We start from the raw sequence: 19,398 nt of genomic DNA, 5'->3' as shown, positions 1-19,398 counted from the left end.
TGGTTTACACACTGGGTCGATCTTCAGACGGCCTCACCTCCGTGTTAACCTTTGTGTGTGCAATGTGGAAGCTAGCGGAAAATTGACCTTTGAGCCACACGCTGGAGGAGAGATGCAAAGCTTTGGTGAATAATACTTCTAAACCTAAAAGTGGGAAGTGAGAGAACATTATATGTTTGAGAGAATTAATATTTACCTATATATATATATATATATATATATATATATGTGTGTGTGTGTGTGTATATATATATATATATATATATATGTGTGTGTGTGTATATATATATATATATATATATATATATATATATATATATATATATATATATATATATATATATATATATATATATATAATATGAAAATTGCCTTGTTAATTGCCTGTGCTAACTGATGATTATAAGGTTAAATGTTTTAAAAAGTAGTATGCCATATTGTTGTAATAAAACTAATTCAGGTCTCCAATTAAAAATGTTCTAATAACTGATCACATCTAAATTTTTCAGGTGGCCAAATTGAATTTCCATTTACAGAAATTCAATTTGGCCAACTGAAAAATCAGTCATTAGAAAATTAATGTGAATGTGGATATTCAATTAAGCAGTTTTAAGTAAACATGTTTTTTATTTAAAATGTATTTTGAAATTAGTCTTATTGGTTTATTTAAAGGAATTAGCTACATTATTAAAGGAGTAAATGAGATTTAAGGAAATAAAGAAAAAGAAAAAAATAACTCTAAAGTGACGCGTTGGAATTCGCCGTAACAGTGAGCCCCGCCTACTTTGGTTTGATTGGCTGTCTCACTCATTCTGGCAGTGATGAGTGCTATAGTGTTAGACTGCAGAGACAGATTAACCTAAAAATGAAACATTTTACTTTTGTCATCCTAGCAGCAAACAGAGTGGTGTGTGTAACAGAGTATTGCAGAGCAGCATAAGATAATTACATATAAATTGGCCATTATTAATTATTCGGGGGGGACTTGTCCCCCTCACTGTCTATATGGTGGTTACGGCCCAGATACTCTATACCCTGAATAGTGGTGTAGTATAAAAGTATACTATTCAGAACATATCTTAGGTTTAGCTAGATACATTTTCATCTCTAATCTCTTGCCGAGTCCGAGAGATCGCAACTAGAGGATTTTTATTTTTAAATTCCTCTGCAGTGACTCTCGTGATTTGTGACATTATATGACGCAGGCGGAGATTCTAAACAAACAATTTGTCAGTAAAAACGTTGCCCGGTGTCTACTACGGATAGATTATTTAGCAAGCTTTATATATCGTTTTTTGCCTATTTATGACGAAAAGTGCAGTATTTTGATTGTTTATCTAGGACAAAGCCTAAAAACGGAAAGCGTTTGCTGCATCCTCTCAGCTGTGCGGTTTGAAAAACCCTCCCTCCCGACTATACGTCCGCTGCAGTGTCCCACAGTATCAACAGAGCTCGTCATGGCGCTCGGACGCAGGAACTCGCTTCTCCTGTTTTTCTTTGCTTTCTCCTGAATTTAATCGTACTGAATCTCCCGAACTTGGGTCTTTTGCTGTTTCGACTGAACGATTCAGGAGCGTTCACCCGTTCTTCGCTGTGATATACGGACCTGAATTATGTAAACTTGTGTCCAACTGGGCGGTCAAAGATTTGAGGATCCCTTTTCCATGGCGAATTCCCTACTTTGAGGAACTCGGGAAAGAAACTGTTCTGGACGAAGAGGAGGAGTGAGAAGGGGCCCTTATTTAAGGTAATGTTTTTCAGATATCTCCGTAATAAGACACTGAATTAAGTTTATGCATGGGATCAAAGTTTTACTCACAGCCGACAGTGGAGTTCCAGACAAACGTGTCGATGAAAAACGGCTGTCGTGTAAGTTAACGTTTTTTTGTGACACATCACGCACAACACTAAGTTACTTTGTATATTGTTTGTTTTTTTCATTCTGTCGTGGTTAGTTTTCAAATCACGACTGGTGATGGTTAGTTTTCAGGAGTTATTTAAATAGACTCGGACAGGAATGGTAAAGCCAATATTTGTGCCGCTACTCGGATACAATGTGGCTAATGTTTTGTAGTTATTAAATGCAAGGTTTTTGTATTTTATTCAAGTCGTTAACGACCAAGAGGGCGAGGTTGAGTGGTTGCAGTAAATGTTTAAAGGGGTAGTTAACCCAAAATAAAAATAAATAAATAAAAACTCTTCATTTACTCGCTATGACTTTGACAAAAGATGATATAGTGACACCGCCAGTCACCGTTCACTATCACTGCATCTTTTTCCCATACAATGTAAGCGAATAGTGACTGAGGCTGTCAATTTACCTAACATCTCCTTTTGTATTTTGGGGGAACTTTATTTTAGTTTTATTGATGTTAACTACATTACCCCACTTAATAGCATTGTTTACGTTTATTCTTTATGCAACAATTTGATTTCCTTAGATTTTTTTGGTTAAGATTTTGTTCATAATAAGCTAGTAGAATACATATATTCGACTTTTAATTTAATAATTCCGTGTTCTGCTTGCCTTGGATGGATATACTCGTCTTTTAATTGGGATCGTTAGATTGTGAATCAGGTTAACCGGCAGGATAGTGGATGAGACTGGAGGAGAGACGGGACGGGAGCGAGCATATTTACAGTTCAGACACGAAGTCTCATTTCGCAAACTGACCAAACGTGACGGTAAACTCTTATTTCGTTGTTTCAGCGTAATTCCTATTGCCAAGTTAATTTGGTACTGTGGTGTTTAGGACTAAGGACTGGACCCGGTCTATTTAAAATATATAATTTTTTACCAGAGCCGAATGATTTTCACACGGTTCTCGAGCGTGCATTTTTCTGTGATTAGTAGCTATTTCAAAAAGTCAAGTTGTGTTCTCAAAGACGCGATGGACACTATGTAGGCGTATAATACTATGCAGGCTACTAACTCTTCCATCTATGTACACTTCTGTCAGAGCTTTCTTCATGTTCTTATAACCTTAAAAAATTAATATGCAAGATGTAATGGTAGAGCATAGTAGGCCCTAGGCTATTTGTGCAATGAGTATATATTTTTATAAGGTTATAAAAACATAAGGGAAGCTGTAACAGTAGGCCAATTGATGTGTCCAACATAACACATTTGGGGTTTTTTCCAGTTAAAGAATTAGTTCACTTTAAAAAGAAAATTACCCCATGATTAACACACCCTCAAGCCATCCTAGGTGTATATGACTTACTTCTTTCAGATGAATACAATCGCGAGTTATATTTAAAAATATCCTAATGCTTCCAAGTTTTATAATGGTAGTGAAGGGGTCCATTGAGTTTGAAGCTCATAAAAGTTCATCCATCATAAAAGTGCTCCACACGGCTCTAGGGGGTTAATGAAGGCCTTTTGAAGCGAATCGATTGAGTTTTGTAAGAAAAATATCCATATTTAAAACTTTAGCAAGTAAAATATATAGCTTCCACCAGACCACCATCCGTATTCAACAAGCATAAGCATTTTGAATTGCGAGAGATGTTAAGTTGAATACGGAAGGCGATCTGGTGGAAGCTAGATATTTTACTTGATAAAGTTTTAAATATGGATATTTGTCTTACAAAACTCCAGCTGTTTGCTTCAGAAGGCCTTCATTAACTCCCCGGAGTCATGTGGAGAACTTATGATCGATGGATGCACTTTTTTGAGCTTCAAACCCTGTCACTGCCATTTTAAAGCTTGGAAGAGTTTGCATGCCTGTAACTCAAGAAGTATTAAAGGTATCTTAATATACTTTTAGATTCTGGTTCTTAACAAACTTTCCTTCTGGTGTATTTATTTTAAAGGCCCTCGTTGGTTCAATCCCAGAGATATGGAGATCCATGAGTAAATTGTCACTGCAATGACTGCTGATCCTTATTTTTCTTTTCTTTTTTCTTTTTCTATTTCATCACTATTATATTTGTCTTTCTACAGAATGAAATATTAACAAAATCAAAAATTAGATTTTCAAATCACCCCTTTGTGCTAATCAGTTTTATATATATATATATATATATATATATATATATATATATATATATATATATATATATATATATATATATATATAAAATGTAACCAGTTTTTTGTTGTTGTTGCTATTTCTTTTGTATACATATTGTTGAGTTATTGTATTGCACTTATGCCACTTTTAAAAAGTCTAACCTTTGTTGTTGGTTTAGATGTATTTGTAGTGATTTATACGTGTTCTCTTAAAATCTGAAATTATCTCATGAATTGGTATTAAATACAGTTTTCCCAAATATTCTTCATAAGAGGTATTAAAAGATTTAGGGAAACCCAGAATTAAATTAAATTCGTTATGATTCCCATCGTTGGTGACATGTTTGGAGCTTATTTTCTTCTCCAGTTCATAGTGTTCTGCTGTTTGTCAAGTTTGCTGTGCATTTAAAAACAATTTATGATTTTGAACATCTTGGATTTTAGGAATCATTTTTAATGACGATCTCCTTATCTTCAATATATTGCTTTCTCATGCGCCTGCTATTGAAACCACCTTTTTGTGATGCTCTTTAAGTGTTACATGATATCTTTTTCTTTGAATCTCTGCAGTGAATGCTAGAGATATGATCATGACTGCGGCATGGGAGTGACGTGACAGCAGGATTGGACTTTCCCTCCAAACAACCTTATATCCATACTCCCACACCATGTGCTTCTCTCTTCGGAGAGACAAAACTGACTGAATGAACGACTACACTGAGAAAGATTGTGCGAGTGTGAAAATGGATGAGTCCGCTCTCCTGGACCTGTTGGAGTGTCCGGTCTGCTTGGAGCGGCTGGACGCCTCGGCGAAGGTTTTGCCGTGCCAGCACACGTTTTGTCGCCGCTGCCTGCTTGGAATTGTGGGATCACGCGGAGAACTGCGCTGCCCAGAATGCCGCACGCTAGTGGAGAGTGGCGTGGAAGAGTTGCCTAGCAACATCCTCCTGGTACGGCTACTGGATGGCATCAAGCAGAGGCCGAGGAGGACGGGAAGCATGCATGGCACGTGTAGTAATGGGTCGGCAGTGGCAGGCATCAGAGCGCAGGGTGCCGGAGGAGGCCAGAGGGATCAAGGTCCCACCGGGGCACAGTCTCAGAGGGTCCAGGCCAAGAGCACTCCAGTTAGGGTGAGTTCAGATGGTTTCGTTGGACTCACACAGTTCCATACATCAGATAGATCTGATCAGATTCAGTTTTTACATGCAGAAAAACTTAAAGGAATGAATTTCTGTTAGCTTATATCAGGGGTGCCTAGACTCGGTCCTAGAGGGTTGCTGTCCTGCAGAGTTTAGCTCCAACCCCAATCAAGCACACCTGAACCAGCAAATCAATGTCTTACTGGGTCCTATAAAGACATTGATTTGCTGTTTCAGGTTTGTTTGATTGGGGTTGGAGCTAAACTCTGTAGAATAGCGGCCCTCCAGGACCGAGTTTGGGGACCCCTGGCTTATATCATTCTGATATCGGTGGTGAACTGTTTGTCTGGACCCATCTCGTCTGGTCATGGATGGTACCGCACTATTGGCGTAAATCAGACCTTGGAGACTTCCTGCAAAGCCTCAGCTTGATATGAAAGGAAGAAAAATGTCTGAAATAATTAGGTGTTTAGGGGATTTCAAATGTTTCTCTCTGGTTCACTCTGTCATCTATATCATTATTTCGGTTAATGAACTCTAAAATAAAGAGTTTGTTTAAGATGAGTCTAATTTTCATTCAGGAAAATGAATGCAGGGTGGACTGTTTCTAGGAGTTTAGAAGAAACGACTTTCTCTGTTTCGTTTATGTGCACTTTAAAAGTTTGATTTCCATTGGACTAAATCAGTCATTAGCTATGTTTCCATCACTGTTTTTATCGCATCAGAAACGAGTGATGGAAAAAATAATCCCTTAATTCGCAAATGTTTTTTACCCTCATTTGAGGTGGTTTTTGAGTTAATGCGAGAATTGTGAGATTGAACATTTACGTCTTGTCCAATCGTTACTAAAGCTACGTTCAGACGGTCTGATTTTTGTGCATATCCGATTGAAATCTGATTCAATTATTTTACTTTTGTTTTTATAACAAATACCTTTCAAGCTACATTTATATCTGCTTTGAAATCCGATTCAAATCACGTTTCTGTAAATCTGTTTCAGTCTGACGTCTCTAACTGGAATTTACATGGTTTATGTAAAACAAAGTCAGACGTTGTTCTAGGAAGCACACTGAAAGTCGCTGCAGAAACAAGGTTGTGTTGTTGCAAAGTGCCGGACGAGCAGAATAATTATAGGTTATAAAGGAGACATGTTTTGAAACCGGTGGGAATAACAGTGTAGTATGAAGCCGTCCATACCAGCCTCTTACGTTTCTGCCATTGTCTCATCATAACTCAGTCCACCAGCGTGAGGCTAAAAAAAGACAATATCTGCCTCGCAATCCCCTCCATACTGCGGTTGTTTTGGCATATGCCAAAATATCCTGATATCCTGGAAAATGAAAGAACAGCATGGACACACAAATGTAGATTTTAGTCATTTTCGATCAGATTCCAATCGGATACACACATAATTGTATTTGGAATGACATTGTGAACGTAGCCTAATTGCAGTCCTGTCTCCATTGTCTATGTACGCCTTGTTTCATTTACTGTTGGTTACTAGGTTACCAATACCGTTGTTATCCGAACAAACAACTTGATTTTTGCGAACTTTGAAAAGATTTGCTTCACGTTTGGATGGAAACCCAGCTATTGTCATGTAGATGTTTTAGTCTGACTGAAATCACAGAAGTTCATTTCTTGTGAATTTGGAAATACCATCAAGCTTTTATTCTTAAAAACCATAGAGTGCCCTTAACTTTCCATTTTTTTGACAATAGCCAGTTTAATAAGCTCTTTTCATTGCAGGTTTGGTAAAATGGTTGGCGCATGTTCCGTTCCCAAATGCATCCCAAACAGATCTTGAGCTGCACGTGTGACATTGAACACAGTGTCAGCGCTTTACTCTGAAATATGCAATGGCAGGGCATGCATTTATTCATTTGAAGTACAACGTATACGGTTTGATAATCGCAGTAAGCCATATTGCGATTTCTGTTTTATTACGTTTAATTGTACTGCCCTAACAGACTGAATCTTGTTAGCCCTGGGCAACTCAAGCAGCTGAGGTAAGCCTTCTTCCCTGCTGAGAGAAAGCCGCATTAACTGCATCTGATCCAGCACTTTTTTGTAGTTGGGTGTGTTTGTGTATTTGGTTGTCTTTATTTTTTTCATTGTGGGAGAGGGAAAAAAAGGGAAAATGTTGCAAGCTGACACCATTGTGTTTGTGGTTGTTTGTGTCTGAGTGAGAGAGCACACGTTTCTGCCAGTATAACTTTCAAACAAAGTGTCCCGGTGGATAAGGATAGTTGTCATGGCAGCAGTTTTGTGATTGTGTGTTTTGTTGTGTTCCACCTTATGGTTTTGCACAGTAACAAAACACAGGTGTCCCTACAATCAAGCCCTCTGTCTTCTCTCCCACACAGACTTATGGGACAGAAAGAGGCCTCCACCCAAAGCACGATGGGTGGCAGTGCTCTAAGTCAGACATCTCCGGTCTATAATCTTTTAATATCCTTCTTTTGTTGTTCATAACATCAGTGCTGTGAAATGACAGCTGGATTGGCCTAATAAGCTGGTCGTCCCTCTCATATTCAACTAACATAAGTTGAAAAGATAATCTTATTTTCCCATATTCAAAAGAAGCTCTTCAGGGGTTTCTACTCTAAGAGGACTATCCCCCACAATGTATCATAATACTATTTTCCATGAGATTTTTTTTTTGCTATGAATTTTATTCATTATGTATTTAAAACAAAATGCACAAAATCAAGTGCTAGTAAAGACATGCATAATGTTGCAATAACTTTTTATATTCATCATAGGACCCTAAAAAAATTATAATCATGGTTTCAACAAGAATATTAAGCAGTACAACTGTTTTCAGCATTGATAATAATAAGAAACTGACTAATAATTGACTAAATGGCTTAAATGTACAATGAACAGTCAACTAGAAAATCTTTATTAGAATGAATTCTGAAGGATCATGTGACTAAAGACTGGAGTAATGGCTAATGAAAATTCAGCTTTGCCTTCATATGAACATTATAAAGTATATTAAAATAGAAATCATATTTCATAATGTTACTGTTTTTACTGTGTTTTTTAAATCAAATACAGCCTCGATAAGCATAAAACTTGAAACCCCTTTAAATGTCATCCATTATCTGTTACTTTTACATTATATCCATTTAAATCTGGATTATTTCATATGCACTCTTCTTTACATTTTGAAGATTCAGTTATTGGGTGATAAAAATCACTTCTCATATTTTCAGTCAGTTTTCTATTTCTTTAAACGCTTGACCAGAATCCAAAACCCACTATTTTTAAATTCGTCTTTGTTGGAATGACTAAATCCTGTAAGTGATTACACTTATTCTTCCTTTAATTGGCATCACTACAATAACACCTCTTCCATATCCTAGAGTACGGTACCTTTAGAGCAAGACTTCATGTCTGAAAATAATCAAATCTGATGAACTCTCCCCACACACACACTGTTTTATAATTAGCTTGTCAGTGTGCATATCATGTGCATATCACAGTCATTAGCATTAGGCTGTTTGCCAGAGCTGGCTGATTCCAGTAAAGTGAGGTAATGTAAGGTTGATCAGCACTGTGAGCTCTGAAACTCATAAAAAAATAAATAAATAAGATTCCCCTCAACTCTTGCATGACAGAACTTTGCAGTGATTGCTTCTTATCTTCTCTCTCTTTGTGCCCACTGTGTTTTCGCACGCCAGCCTATTCAAGGGTGTATCTGAGGCGCTGTAAACAGCCTTTCTGCTGGAGGAATGGGCTTTTTGTAGCAGTTGTAGCTTCAAAAACAGCCTGTGATTCAGTGGGAGTGTAAGGACCAGGAATTCTTCTGAGACGACATGATAGCAGAGCATCGTGTGAGTGGCAGGTCTGCTATTTAGGTCTTCAGAGAGGTTTTGTTAAATCTGACACATGATATGCTCTGCTAGATGCACAAAACACGCACTCACGCATGGAAGCAAACTAGCGTTAAGTAGAAGGATTCCTTTATGGTTCAGGGATACACGCATGCAGACATGCACGACCCTGAGATCTTGGTTGCGTTATGTGGGGTTATGTTCAGCACCTGTGTACTAGTGAGTTCAGGACGTAGGTGGCATATTTTACCTACACTCTGAAAAAAAATATTGGCTCAAAAAAAGTTAGCATCAACAGCCTTTTTCAGTTGACAACTTTGAACCAACTGACTACGTTGAGTCAGAGCAGTGGTTCTCAAATCTGTCCCTGAGTTTAGATGATTGTCAGGTGTAGTCCTGATTCATGAACAAATTACTTTCTCCTGTTCTTTTTCGTGAATCAGAAAGATACAAAGTGACACTACTCTTATGTATCAGAAAAAATGTGGCCAGATTTGTGTATCAGAAACATACAACCTGACCAGTTTATTATTGTTCACAAACTATAATAATAATGCGTGTTATTTAACAGCGCTTTTCAAAACATCCAAGGTCACTTTACAGGTAAACCAGCAATAACAATATAAATACATAAATCTATATATAAAACTATATAGTACATAGTAACTATATATACTATGTACTATATAGTTCAAAATGTATAGTTGCTGAATAGTTTAAAAACATTGTATTTAATCGATACAAAAGACTTCCCTGTATAGAATTAGCAGAGAATTGCATCTTCTGTATGTAAGCAAAATGGACATTGTTGCAAATGAAAATTACTCAAATTAACTGAAATCAAATCAGAATCAAAATGAATCATGAGAGCTTGTAAATCCAAATTGAAATGGGAAGTCGTTCGATACCTATTTGATCAAAACACTAGAAGTTACCAAGTTCCCCAAAGTGTCCCAAACAGTGAATGCTTTTGTGTGATGCATTGGATGGTCCATAGGCCTGCTGTCTGAAGCTCAAACCTCATCCGGTGGGGTCAAGTGTTTGTGAGGGGGAAAGAGGTGGGTCGCTGGACATGCAGGTGGACTCATGAGCCGCTGAAAGATCAAAGAACACACTGATACCCATGAGTCCCAGTGGGCAAAGAATGCCCCTCACCTCTCTCTCTTTCTGACTCTTGTCTTTCTCCGTCCGATTTCTATTGGAGCTGAAGAATAGCAGGAGGTGCGGTCGAGCAGACAGATGCATAACAGCTTATTGTTAGCGGCCACCTCTGATCTGACAGACTCAGGGCAGTGAAGGGGTGATCACCATACACTGTGTGTCTGCGTGAGGCATACAAACCCCTACAGCTGTCTTTTTAGATTTAAATAAGAGCCTGAATAGGTGGGGAAGAGAATGAAGGACACTAGAGTAGAACTGAGGATAAGAAGTCTTTTATGCTTGCCAATCCTGTATTTATTTGATCAAAAATACAGTGAAAACAGTAATAGTGTGCAATGTTACCATTTAAAAGAAGTGTTTCTATTTGAATAAATTTTTGAATATAATTTATTCCTATGATGGCAAAGCTGAATTTTCAGCAACTATTACTCCAGGCTTCAGTAGATGCATTTACATGGACCCTAATAATCGGACTAGTAGCACAGTCAGAATTTAAAAAAGTCACATGTAACCACACCACGGCAGTTGGAATTAATTGGCCAAATCTGATTAAAATGTAATTGATTCAACCCTCTAAGCAAACCTTGGGAATAGAATTGACATTGGCTAGTAAACATTTTTTTATCTGAAAATACTCTTAACATCAGTCAATCACGCAGTATATTATTATAACTATTTTGCTGAAATCAAAACAGAGATGTTAGATGAGTACTGCCTAATGAGATTGCAGTTTGCGTATTATTTCCACCCACTAAAAACTAAAGGCTTCCGTCGGAGTGTTCAGTTAGTATCCATATATCTATGCAAAATTTATACTTGGCCTCTAACACACACTGGCGAGTAAAATCCAAGAATTTATTAGCCTATGGCTAATAATAGATATGAGTGAAGATTTTGTCGCATATGCAAGTGATTTGCTCGCATTGTAGGGGGTTTATTTGAAAAACATTTATTTGAAATGTTTTATAATATCAATGTCTTTAATGGTAAATTAACTGCATTTATATAGCGCTTTTAACAGACCCTATGGCCATCCAAAGTGCTTTACATTTTGCCTCACATTCACCCGTTCATACACCGACGGCGATGTCAGCCATGTAAGGCGCCATCCAGCTCGTCGGGAGCAGTTGGGGTTCGGTGTCTTGCTCAAGGACACTTCGACACTTGGTCAGGTGGGCCCGGGGATTGAACCACCAACCTTTCAGTTTGTAGACAACCTACATGAACCACTAAGCCACTGTCGCCACACTTTTGATCATTTTAATCCATCCTTGTGTATTTCTTAATTTTTTCAAGAATATATATAATATAATATATAAATAATACAGCCTTTTCAATGTTAAGTAATCTCTTATTTTTTTTCTAAAAGTGTATAGAAATAAACCGTATTTGAAATCTGAATTTGTAACGATGTGATTTAAAAATTGAAACTCCAGCGCTATCGGCACATTATGATAGATATCAGCCTTCACATCACAGTGATAAGCTGTCTGCTTTTCTTACTTTCTATTTGCATAAAGTCTAACATTTCTCTACTTCTTGACACTCTCACCACTTGCTCCGGTCTGTTGTCAATCCCCCAATCCCCTGTGCGTGCCAGTCTCTCAGTTCCCATAGATAAATAAATTGAGAAGATCTACTCATCTCAGCTCTCTTCACACCAATGGACACGTAGGGCTGAATGTCAGCTGTTTATGGTGACTCTCCCTACCGCAGAGCTCAAAAAGCCACTTCGCTGAAGCAACTCCGAGGGACGCCTGCTGACTAATCACAAGCAGTTTTATTGTGCGTGTGATGCATATGTATTTGTGCGTTTGTGAATGACTTGCCTGGATGCCGCCTGGGGTTCACCTTTTTGTGAGCAGACTTTGAGATGAGGCTTGTGTTGGGTTTGTGTAGGAGGCAGAATGTTCATTGAACTGGTTATTAGTTTGAATGGGATCTCTCTCGCAGTGTTTCCTGAACTGCTCTGCAGCTGCTAAATCTAAAGCACCTCATATTTTTTCCTGAATTGTGAGTTTGCAGTCTTTATTAAAATTAAAGTAATACTTCAAATGCAAACGCATAGCACAACTTTTATTCATTCTTTTAAGGATTTGCTCAAATACTCTTACCATGTAAGTCAGAAGTAAGAACTCATTGAATCTTTTTTTGATCAATTTAATACATCCATGCTGAATTAAAGTGTAGGGTTAGTTCACCCAAAAAATATTTTATTAATTACTCCCCCTCGTGTCGTTGGACACCCGTAACACCTTCGTTTATCTTCGGAACACAAATGAAGATATTTTTGTTGAAAGCTGATGGCTGAGAAAGGCTTCAGATAGGCCTCCATTGGCATTCAGTACGTACTAGGCATGTGCCGATATCAATTTTTCATGTTGCGATTAATTGATGAAGTTTTATCACGATATACGATATTATCACGATATTGAAATAAGTTGCAAAAAAAAGTGTTGCCATAGCATAACAGCTTTAAGAACTATTTTTGTAAGAACAAAAATAACTGAATGTTTAAATACAATAATGCACCAAAAATATATACAGCTCTGGAAAAAAATTAAGAGACCCCTCATTGAGAAATCAATGTTATGTGGTCTCTTGATTTTTTTCAGAGCTGTAAAAGTACAATTTTCAAACAGATTAAAGTGCAAAAGAATTAGGCTATAAAGAACAACAGGTAGGCTTACAAATTACAATAAGGTGTCATTAGTTTATGCATTAGCTAAGATTGAGCAATAGCTACATTTGGTACAGAAAGTGTAATATTTTTGTTAATGTTAGTTAAGAAATACTGATCATTGTTAGTTTTATCTTAGGTCCATTAAAAAAGTTATTTTGATTTTGATTTTAATGTTATTAAAAAGTAACTAAGAAATTAACATAGAATGATTAATTCTTTATAAGTATTTTTCATTGTCAGTTTGGTGAATAATGAATTAACATGTTAACTAATGAAGTCGTATCTCAAAGTTTTACTGAACAATAACATATAATTAGAACAGTTCTAATTATTAGGGTATGTTGTAGTCCAGATTAAAACATAAAAATGTTTAAATTTGAAAATAAATAGCCTATTAAGTTTTTAAGTATTAAGTATTTGGTGCTTTGATGAACAACATTGAGATTACAAAAACGAATGGCTGTTTTAAAAACTACACGTGTTTTTTTTGTTTGTTTGCTGGTTTCCGGGGTAACCGTTGCATTCTGCCGTTCATCAGCGCCCTCTGCTGTCACTGAGCGGCACTTCAGCAGCACGTCTCCTTCACCGGTTCAGTCATGTGCAAACACACGTTGGGCTTGTTTATATCTGAGCGCGTGTCCCTTTGACGCAGAATACAGCGGTGTTGAGCATTTATACAGTTGATGGGCAAAGTATTCTTGAGTGCATTGAAAAAAAAATATTATTTACGATATTTTAAAGTGCCCACGATGCATATTCATTATCGTGATAAATCACATTATCGAAAATCGGCACATGTCTAGTACGTACCCACTCACAAGACCCATAAAATCGTCGAGTTCACGTCAATAACTTGGTGGATAAAGTCGTTATGTCGATTTTTGTGCACACAATAACTATTTTCGTCGCATTGTAAAATTATTGTACAGCCACTGTAGTGAGAGAGACTTTGTAGCGACGTCTTTAGTGCCTTTAATGGGTCTTGTGAGTGGGTCAGTGGAAATGTAATGTAGGCTATATTATATTATTAACAATATAACCAATTTACCGGATTATCCAGTAGTTTTCTGAACACATGCATGTATCAATATGATAATTAAAAACTAACAGACTGATGAAAATGTGGGACATTTTCTCAATATGCAACGTGCGGGACAAGGGGTGAAAATGCTGTAGCCTACGGTGCCTAATGATGGTAGTGTACATTCAGCAAACACTGAACTTCGCAGGAAACACTGGTGTCTTGATCTTCTGAGACCGCACCAACATAATGATGGTTTAACCTCATCACTTTCTCCTCCCCTTCTGAGACGACGTGACTCGGCTTTCTGTGGCCAGCGGGTCAGCTTGGTTGTCGGAGATGAAATAAAGAGAACAGCTCATGGGTCGTAGGTCAGATGTGAGAGGTCATGTGACTGGGGTCAGCATTGGAGCAGGAGGCAGAGAGCCGTAATGCAATTCAAAGCTATGCTTTGATCTTCCTCACACACGCGTTCAGAAATGTATTAATATTTGATCATATTCTAATCTAAAGTGGCTTTGGATGAAGGAATGATGTAATGAATCTCCATATCTGGCAGTGAGGAAGCATTAGCAGCTGTGTTGTTAGCCCAGAGCGCACATTTTAAATCTAATATCTCGTTACGAGTGGCAGAATGGTGAAGGCCTTGCGTTTAATTGATGAGCGAGTGCTTGGTTTAATAGCCTTGTGGGTCGAGCCTCTTCTTCAGATGGCATGCTCAACTTCACAGAACTTTCCCTCAACATTGCGATCGCGATTATTATTTAAATTAATAGGTTTTCCATTGCAATGCTTAATTACTGTAATTGTATTATTCCATCATTATAGTCACTGACACTGTCACTGCAAGTCTATTTAATCCACAGGTGATGTTCTTCAAACATTTGTGTCACCAATAAAAGTAGTTAAACATGATACACTGTTTATAAAGATTTATTGTTCATTTATGTGTACAACAGACATGTTTACTCAAATGCTGCAGAAAAAGCATTGTAAATATAACATTTTGATGCAATAAGAGACCTTAAATGATCAAGATTAATCACGGAAACTTTAAAGTCGGCATTAAATCAAAAGTAAATTTTTCTTCGTTAGAATGGGGTGACATTAGCTAAAATTAGCTAAAAATCACAAAAAAATCATGGACATGACTTAGATATATTAAAGGGTCAGAGAAAAAGTCACTTGGCTCCACAATGACCGACAAATGAATGGGAAATCCCCAAAAAATACGAAATCTCAGAGAATATTTTGGTGGTACAAACTACAAATCAGCCACTTTGCAAAAAAAAAAAGTGCTCCGCAATGAAGGAGTGACACTCTAAAATGGCACGATTGCAAAATAGACACACATAAGAAGTTGAAATCAGGTCAGACCTACATTGATTCAAGGATTAATTCCCTTCAAAATGAAAATTTCCTGATATTTTACTCACCCTCTATCTTATCCAATATGTTCATGTCATTCTTTCTTCGGTTGAAAAGAAAACGGAGGAAAACATTCTAGGATTTTTCTTCCCAGTGTGATGTTTCTGATGTGATTGCACTATCACTGGCATGCTGCGGATCAGCACAAGATGGGCAATGTTGGTAAAAAAGCAATTTTTAGAAAATTACAGATTGTTTCGCTAGATAAGACCCTATTCTTCATCTGGGATCGTGCAGAGCATTTGAAGCCTTTGAAACTGCATTGATTTGGACCTTTAATGTTTTGGTTGCCATGTAAGTCAATGGTGGGGAGAAATCCTGCAATGTTTTCCTCAAAAAAAATAATAAAAAAAAAATACTGGAGAATGAATGACATGAACATCTTGGATGAGATGGGGGTGAGTAAAATATCAGGACATTCTCATTTTGAAGTGAACTAATCTTTTAAGCTGGGATAAAGCATACCTGTTAATTCTCTTTTTTACATTTGTATTACATTTTCATGTTATGTGTAACAAAATGTCCTTCTCTGTGTTCAGGTTTGTCTGTAGTAATAAAAAAATAAATTGACACTTCAAATCAACATATATTAGAAAAGAAATGTGTATTATTTTCAATGGGGAAAATGACTTAAAATTAATATAGTATCATAAAATCCCCTCAAAATTAAAATATATATATATAAAAAAATATTATTGATCAAACATGTATTACATTTGGGATTTAAAAAAAAAAAAATTAAGGCTAAGGAGCCAAGTGTGACAGAACAAAAGATATGTCCATACTTCTGTTTCATTATGACTTTAATTGTAATCTTGTGTAACTGAAGTTTAAAGACTGTTCAAGGTGCATCTAATGTACATAATAAAATCGCAAAACAGCAAGCTCAGATTTGATTGGCTGGACTAACACCGATTTCTGAGAGTCGTAAAGCATGTTAGTCCAGCGGTAAACAAAATTGTTTTTACAAGTTCTCAGACTGCTACCAAAACCACTTCAACAATAATAGACAAGGAATTTGTCAAAGTTTGTGATTTTCATGGCATTAAATAATTTAAAGGGTGCTGCTTCTTTTTTTTAAAACTCAGTTTTGTTTTACTTTTCAAAGTTTTTTATTGAAGAGAAAAAATTGCAATGAAAATTTGATCAGATGTGAGATTCTAAAAGAAAACAGCTGTTAGACTACGTGTGCTAGACTACATTCGCTATGAACAAAGTTCACTTACTCTCTCTTTGCCTCATACCCACAGATTACAAGAGAAATCCTTAACATTTCACCCGGTCGCACACCCACACCCACACACACCGCTCAGGACCGTTCAACTCAAAGCCCAAGTGTTTGTCTGTTAGTGACAGTTTCGTGAGAGCAACCTCCTTGGCGGAAACCTCCTTCAAACCCCACAAGCCCTAAAAACTAAACTCTGCGGGCCTCCCTTTTGATGTGTGAAGCTTTTCCTCTCTCCCTGCCTCCTCTCGGCAGTCTGTTTGCTTGTGTTTGCCTCTCTGTGTCTCTTTGGCGGTGCTTGGTGTTTTACGCAAGAAACAAGGAATGCTGTTTATTGCGTCCTGGCACGTATACAAGTGACATTCCTTTGACCCGCCCCTTTGCTTCCCTGTGGCCGAGCGGGCAGTAGCGTTGACTCACACTGGCTCTTTTTGATGATGTCACTGTTGCCGCAGCAACCTCTGGCTGACCCGTGCCTGCGTCGCGTAACCCCTTCATTACGGCCCTGTAGGCGAGCCTGTACCTTTTTTTTCTTTTCTCTTTTTCTCAGTCTTGTCTCCTCTTTTCCTTCCCGCTGTGCTCTGTGCAAGCGTATCAGCTCATTTCCCCCTCTCTCACCCCCCCCTCTTTTATTACCCATTACTCCCTTGCTTCCATTTTCTTGTTCTATGCCTTTTCATCTTTTTTGCCTTTTTTATTCCCTCCCTCATTTCTCTCGTAGATGATAGCAGGAAGTCATTCTCAACAGTGTAATGTTTCCCACAGGCCTCCAGATGGTTTGTGTTTGTGTGTGTGTATTAACAATAAATGAGGCTGATGTGAGTTGTGTTTCGCATTTTGGCCCACTATTTTTGAAGGGCCTTGTGCGTTCCTCTTTGAGTGTATTTGTCCCCTCAGACGTGTGTGTGTCTGTGGCGCAGGCAGGTGTTTTGGATTTGTTGTGCTTTGGATGTGTGTGTGTGGCGCAGGCAGGTGTTTTGGATTTGTTGTGCTTTGGATCTGTGTGAGAGCTGTGGCTCTGTTGGGCGTGACTGTCCATTTCTCTGCCCTGAGGTTACATAATTTCAGGGTAGGGATCAAAAGACCTAATCAGGTGTTAAAAGCGTAACCATGGAGACAGACTTGATGTTTAGTGGAGAACGCCGGTGGGCCCTTGGGGAAGGGTGTGTGAGAGTCTCGGTCTCTGTGTGTTTAAGTATCTTCTGTGTCAGGTATTACTCATGTCGTTTCATATGAAACTGAACCGTTTAAAGGTTTAGTTTTCAGTTTCAAGTGGTTTGCTTGAAAATAGTGTTTGTTTTCTAATTTTTTGACACATTAGAGTGCATTAGAACAAATGACTGATCTTATTGTTCACTTTTTTATCATCTGGTCCTCATTCAGCTTATTCTGGCTGGGAATCATGAGGGCTGACTCACTTATCTGCAATATCTCTAACTATTGTCAATACACAATACTGTTGTCTACCAAAGTATTGAACGGGCCTTAAAAGATTGTTTTTAACGTTCTTTTTTTTATGTGCACCAACATAGGCATTACTATCAGGATCATTTACATATAAATATTGTTTTCTGGTGGTCTGATAAAACAATAAATGTTGGATAAACCAGCCAATCAGATTGTAAGTGGTGATCTCAATCTGTAGGTGGTTTGTCTGAACCTGAGCCAAGATAAGCTTGAATATTTCATTTGGTGATATTAAACACACACACACACACACACACACACACACACACACATTGGTCTATGTGGTTTACAGGGACTCTCCATAGGCGTAATGGTTTTTATACCGTACAAACCGTATTTTCTATCCTCTTACACTGCCCCTGCCCCTGCCCCTAAACCTAACCATCACAGAAAACATTCTGCATTTTTACTTTCTCAAAAAAACATCATTAGTATGTTTTTAAAGCTATTTGAATAATGAGGACATTTGAAGTGTTCTCATAAACCACATTTATAGTGTAATACCAGTGGAATACCCATGTAGTTATACAAATTTGTGTCATAAACCACATAAACAGACACACACACACACAGCTGCCATCTGCATCTTTCCTAGCTGAGTCACATCTGGTCATTATTCACCAATCAATAAGCTCTAACCAATCCATATATCATTATGCCGTGTGTGTGAGTGTGATGTGTGGCATATTCGTGAGACACCTGAGCTCTCCTGACAGCTGTGTTTGTAATGTTTTCTTTTGGTGCTGTTTTGTAATAAATCTGTCACACCTGTGATGGCCCACCTGGACTGAACCACACTCACAGATCTACACGTCACTGTGTGTGTGGTCTCATGGATCTGATTGGCTTTATCACACCGTTTATGTTTTTTTTTTTTAAATCTCGATCAACATTTTAAATGTTCTGTAAATAATAGCTCTATTTGAGGAGCTGTTTAGTATTGGAGACGGCCCCCTCAGTCTTGATGCTGGTGATGGGTTAAAAGTGATTGATTGACAGGTCTTCAGCCTCATGTTGATTGATGGGCTTTTTTGGGCCTGACCTTTGACACTGTACCCGAAAGATTAAGCTTCACACAGTTGAGAGGTTTCAGTGGTTGTGTGTGTCCAAACATTCCCTTCCTCCTCCTCAAATCTGTATCCTTTCAGGATGGACGTGCCATTGCTGTAGGGCAGGATTTCCCAAAGCCTTGGAGATTCGTGAAGAAACTGCAGGAAGGATATCATAAAAATTTAGCCGAGGATGACAGCCTTTTGGTCAGTGCTCCGACATATAGCTCGTATAACATTGGAGCTTGGGGCGACCCGAGATTGAAGCATGGCTTTTTTTTTCCCACTTTGCTTCTTGTCTGTTCTCTATAGTGTCCAGTGTTTGTATATAAAGATATCCGAGTGTTAAACAATAGATATATTGATGT

The 19,398-nt window shown here is 37.8% G+C and overlaps 1 protein-coding gene across 1 annotated transcript in view; it reads left to right on the top strand.

The window, feature by feature from the left end:
- Nucleotides 1-1,276: 1,276 nt before the first annotated feature.
- sh3rf1 (SH3 domain containing ring finger 1) overlaps nucleotides 1,277-19,398 on the top strand; it is a 61,527-nt gene continuing 43,405 nt past the window's right edge. The window contains exons 1-2 of the mRNA XM_067416906.1: nucleotides 1,277-1,747; nucleotides 4,586-5,145. Coding sequence (XP_067273007.1) covers nucleotides 4,720-5,145 — 426 coding nt within the window. The 5' untranslated portion in view covers nucleotides 1,277-1,747; nucleotides 4,586-4,719. The remainder of the gene's footprint in view (nucleotides 1,748-4,585; nucleotides 5,146-19,398) is intronic.

This window comes from Pseudorasbora parva, chromosome 15 (genome assembly GCF_024679245.1).
Source record: "Pseudorasbora parva isolate DD20220531a chromosome 15, ASM2467924v1, whole genome shotgun sequence".
Lineage (NCBI taxonomy): Eukaryota > Metazoa > Chordata > Actinopteri > Cypriniformes > Gobionidae > Pseudorasbora > Pseudorasbora parva.
The sequence above is the reverse complement of the archived record's forward strand: the minus strand, read 5'-3'. Positions and strand labels throughout refer to the sequence as shown.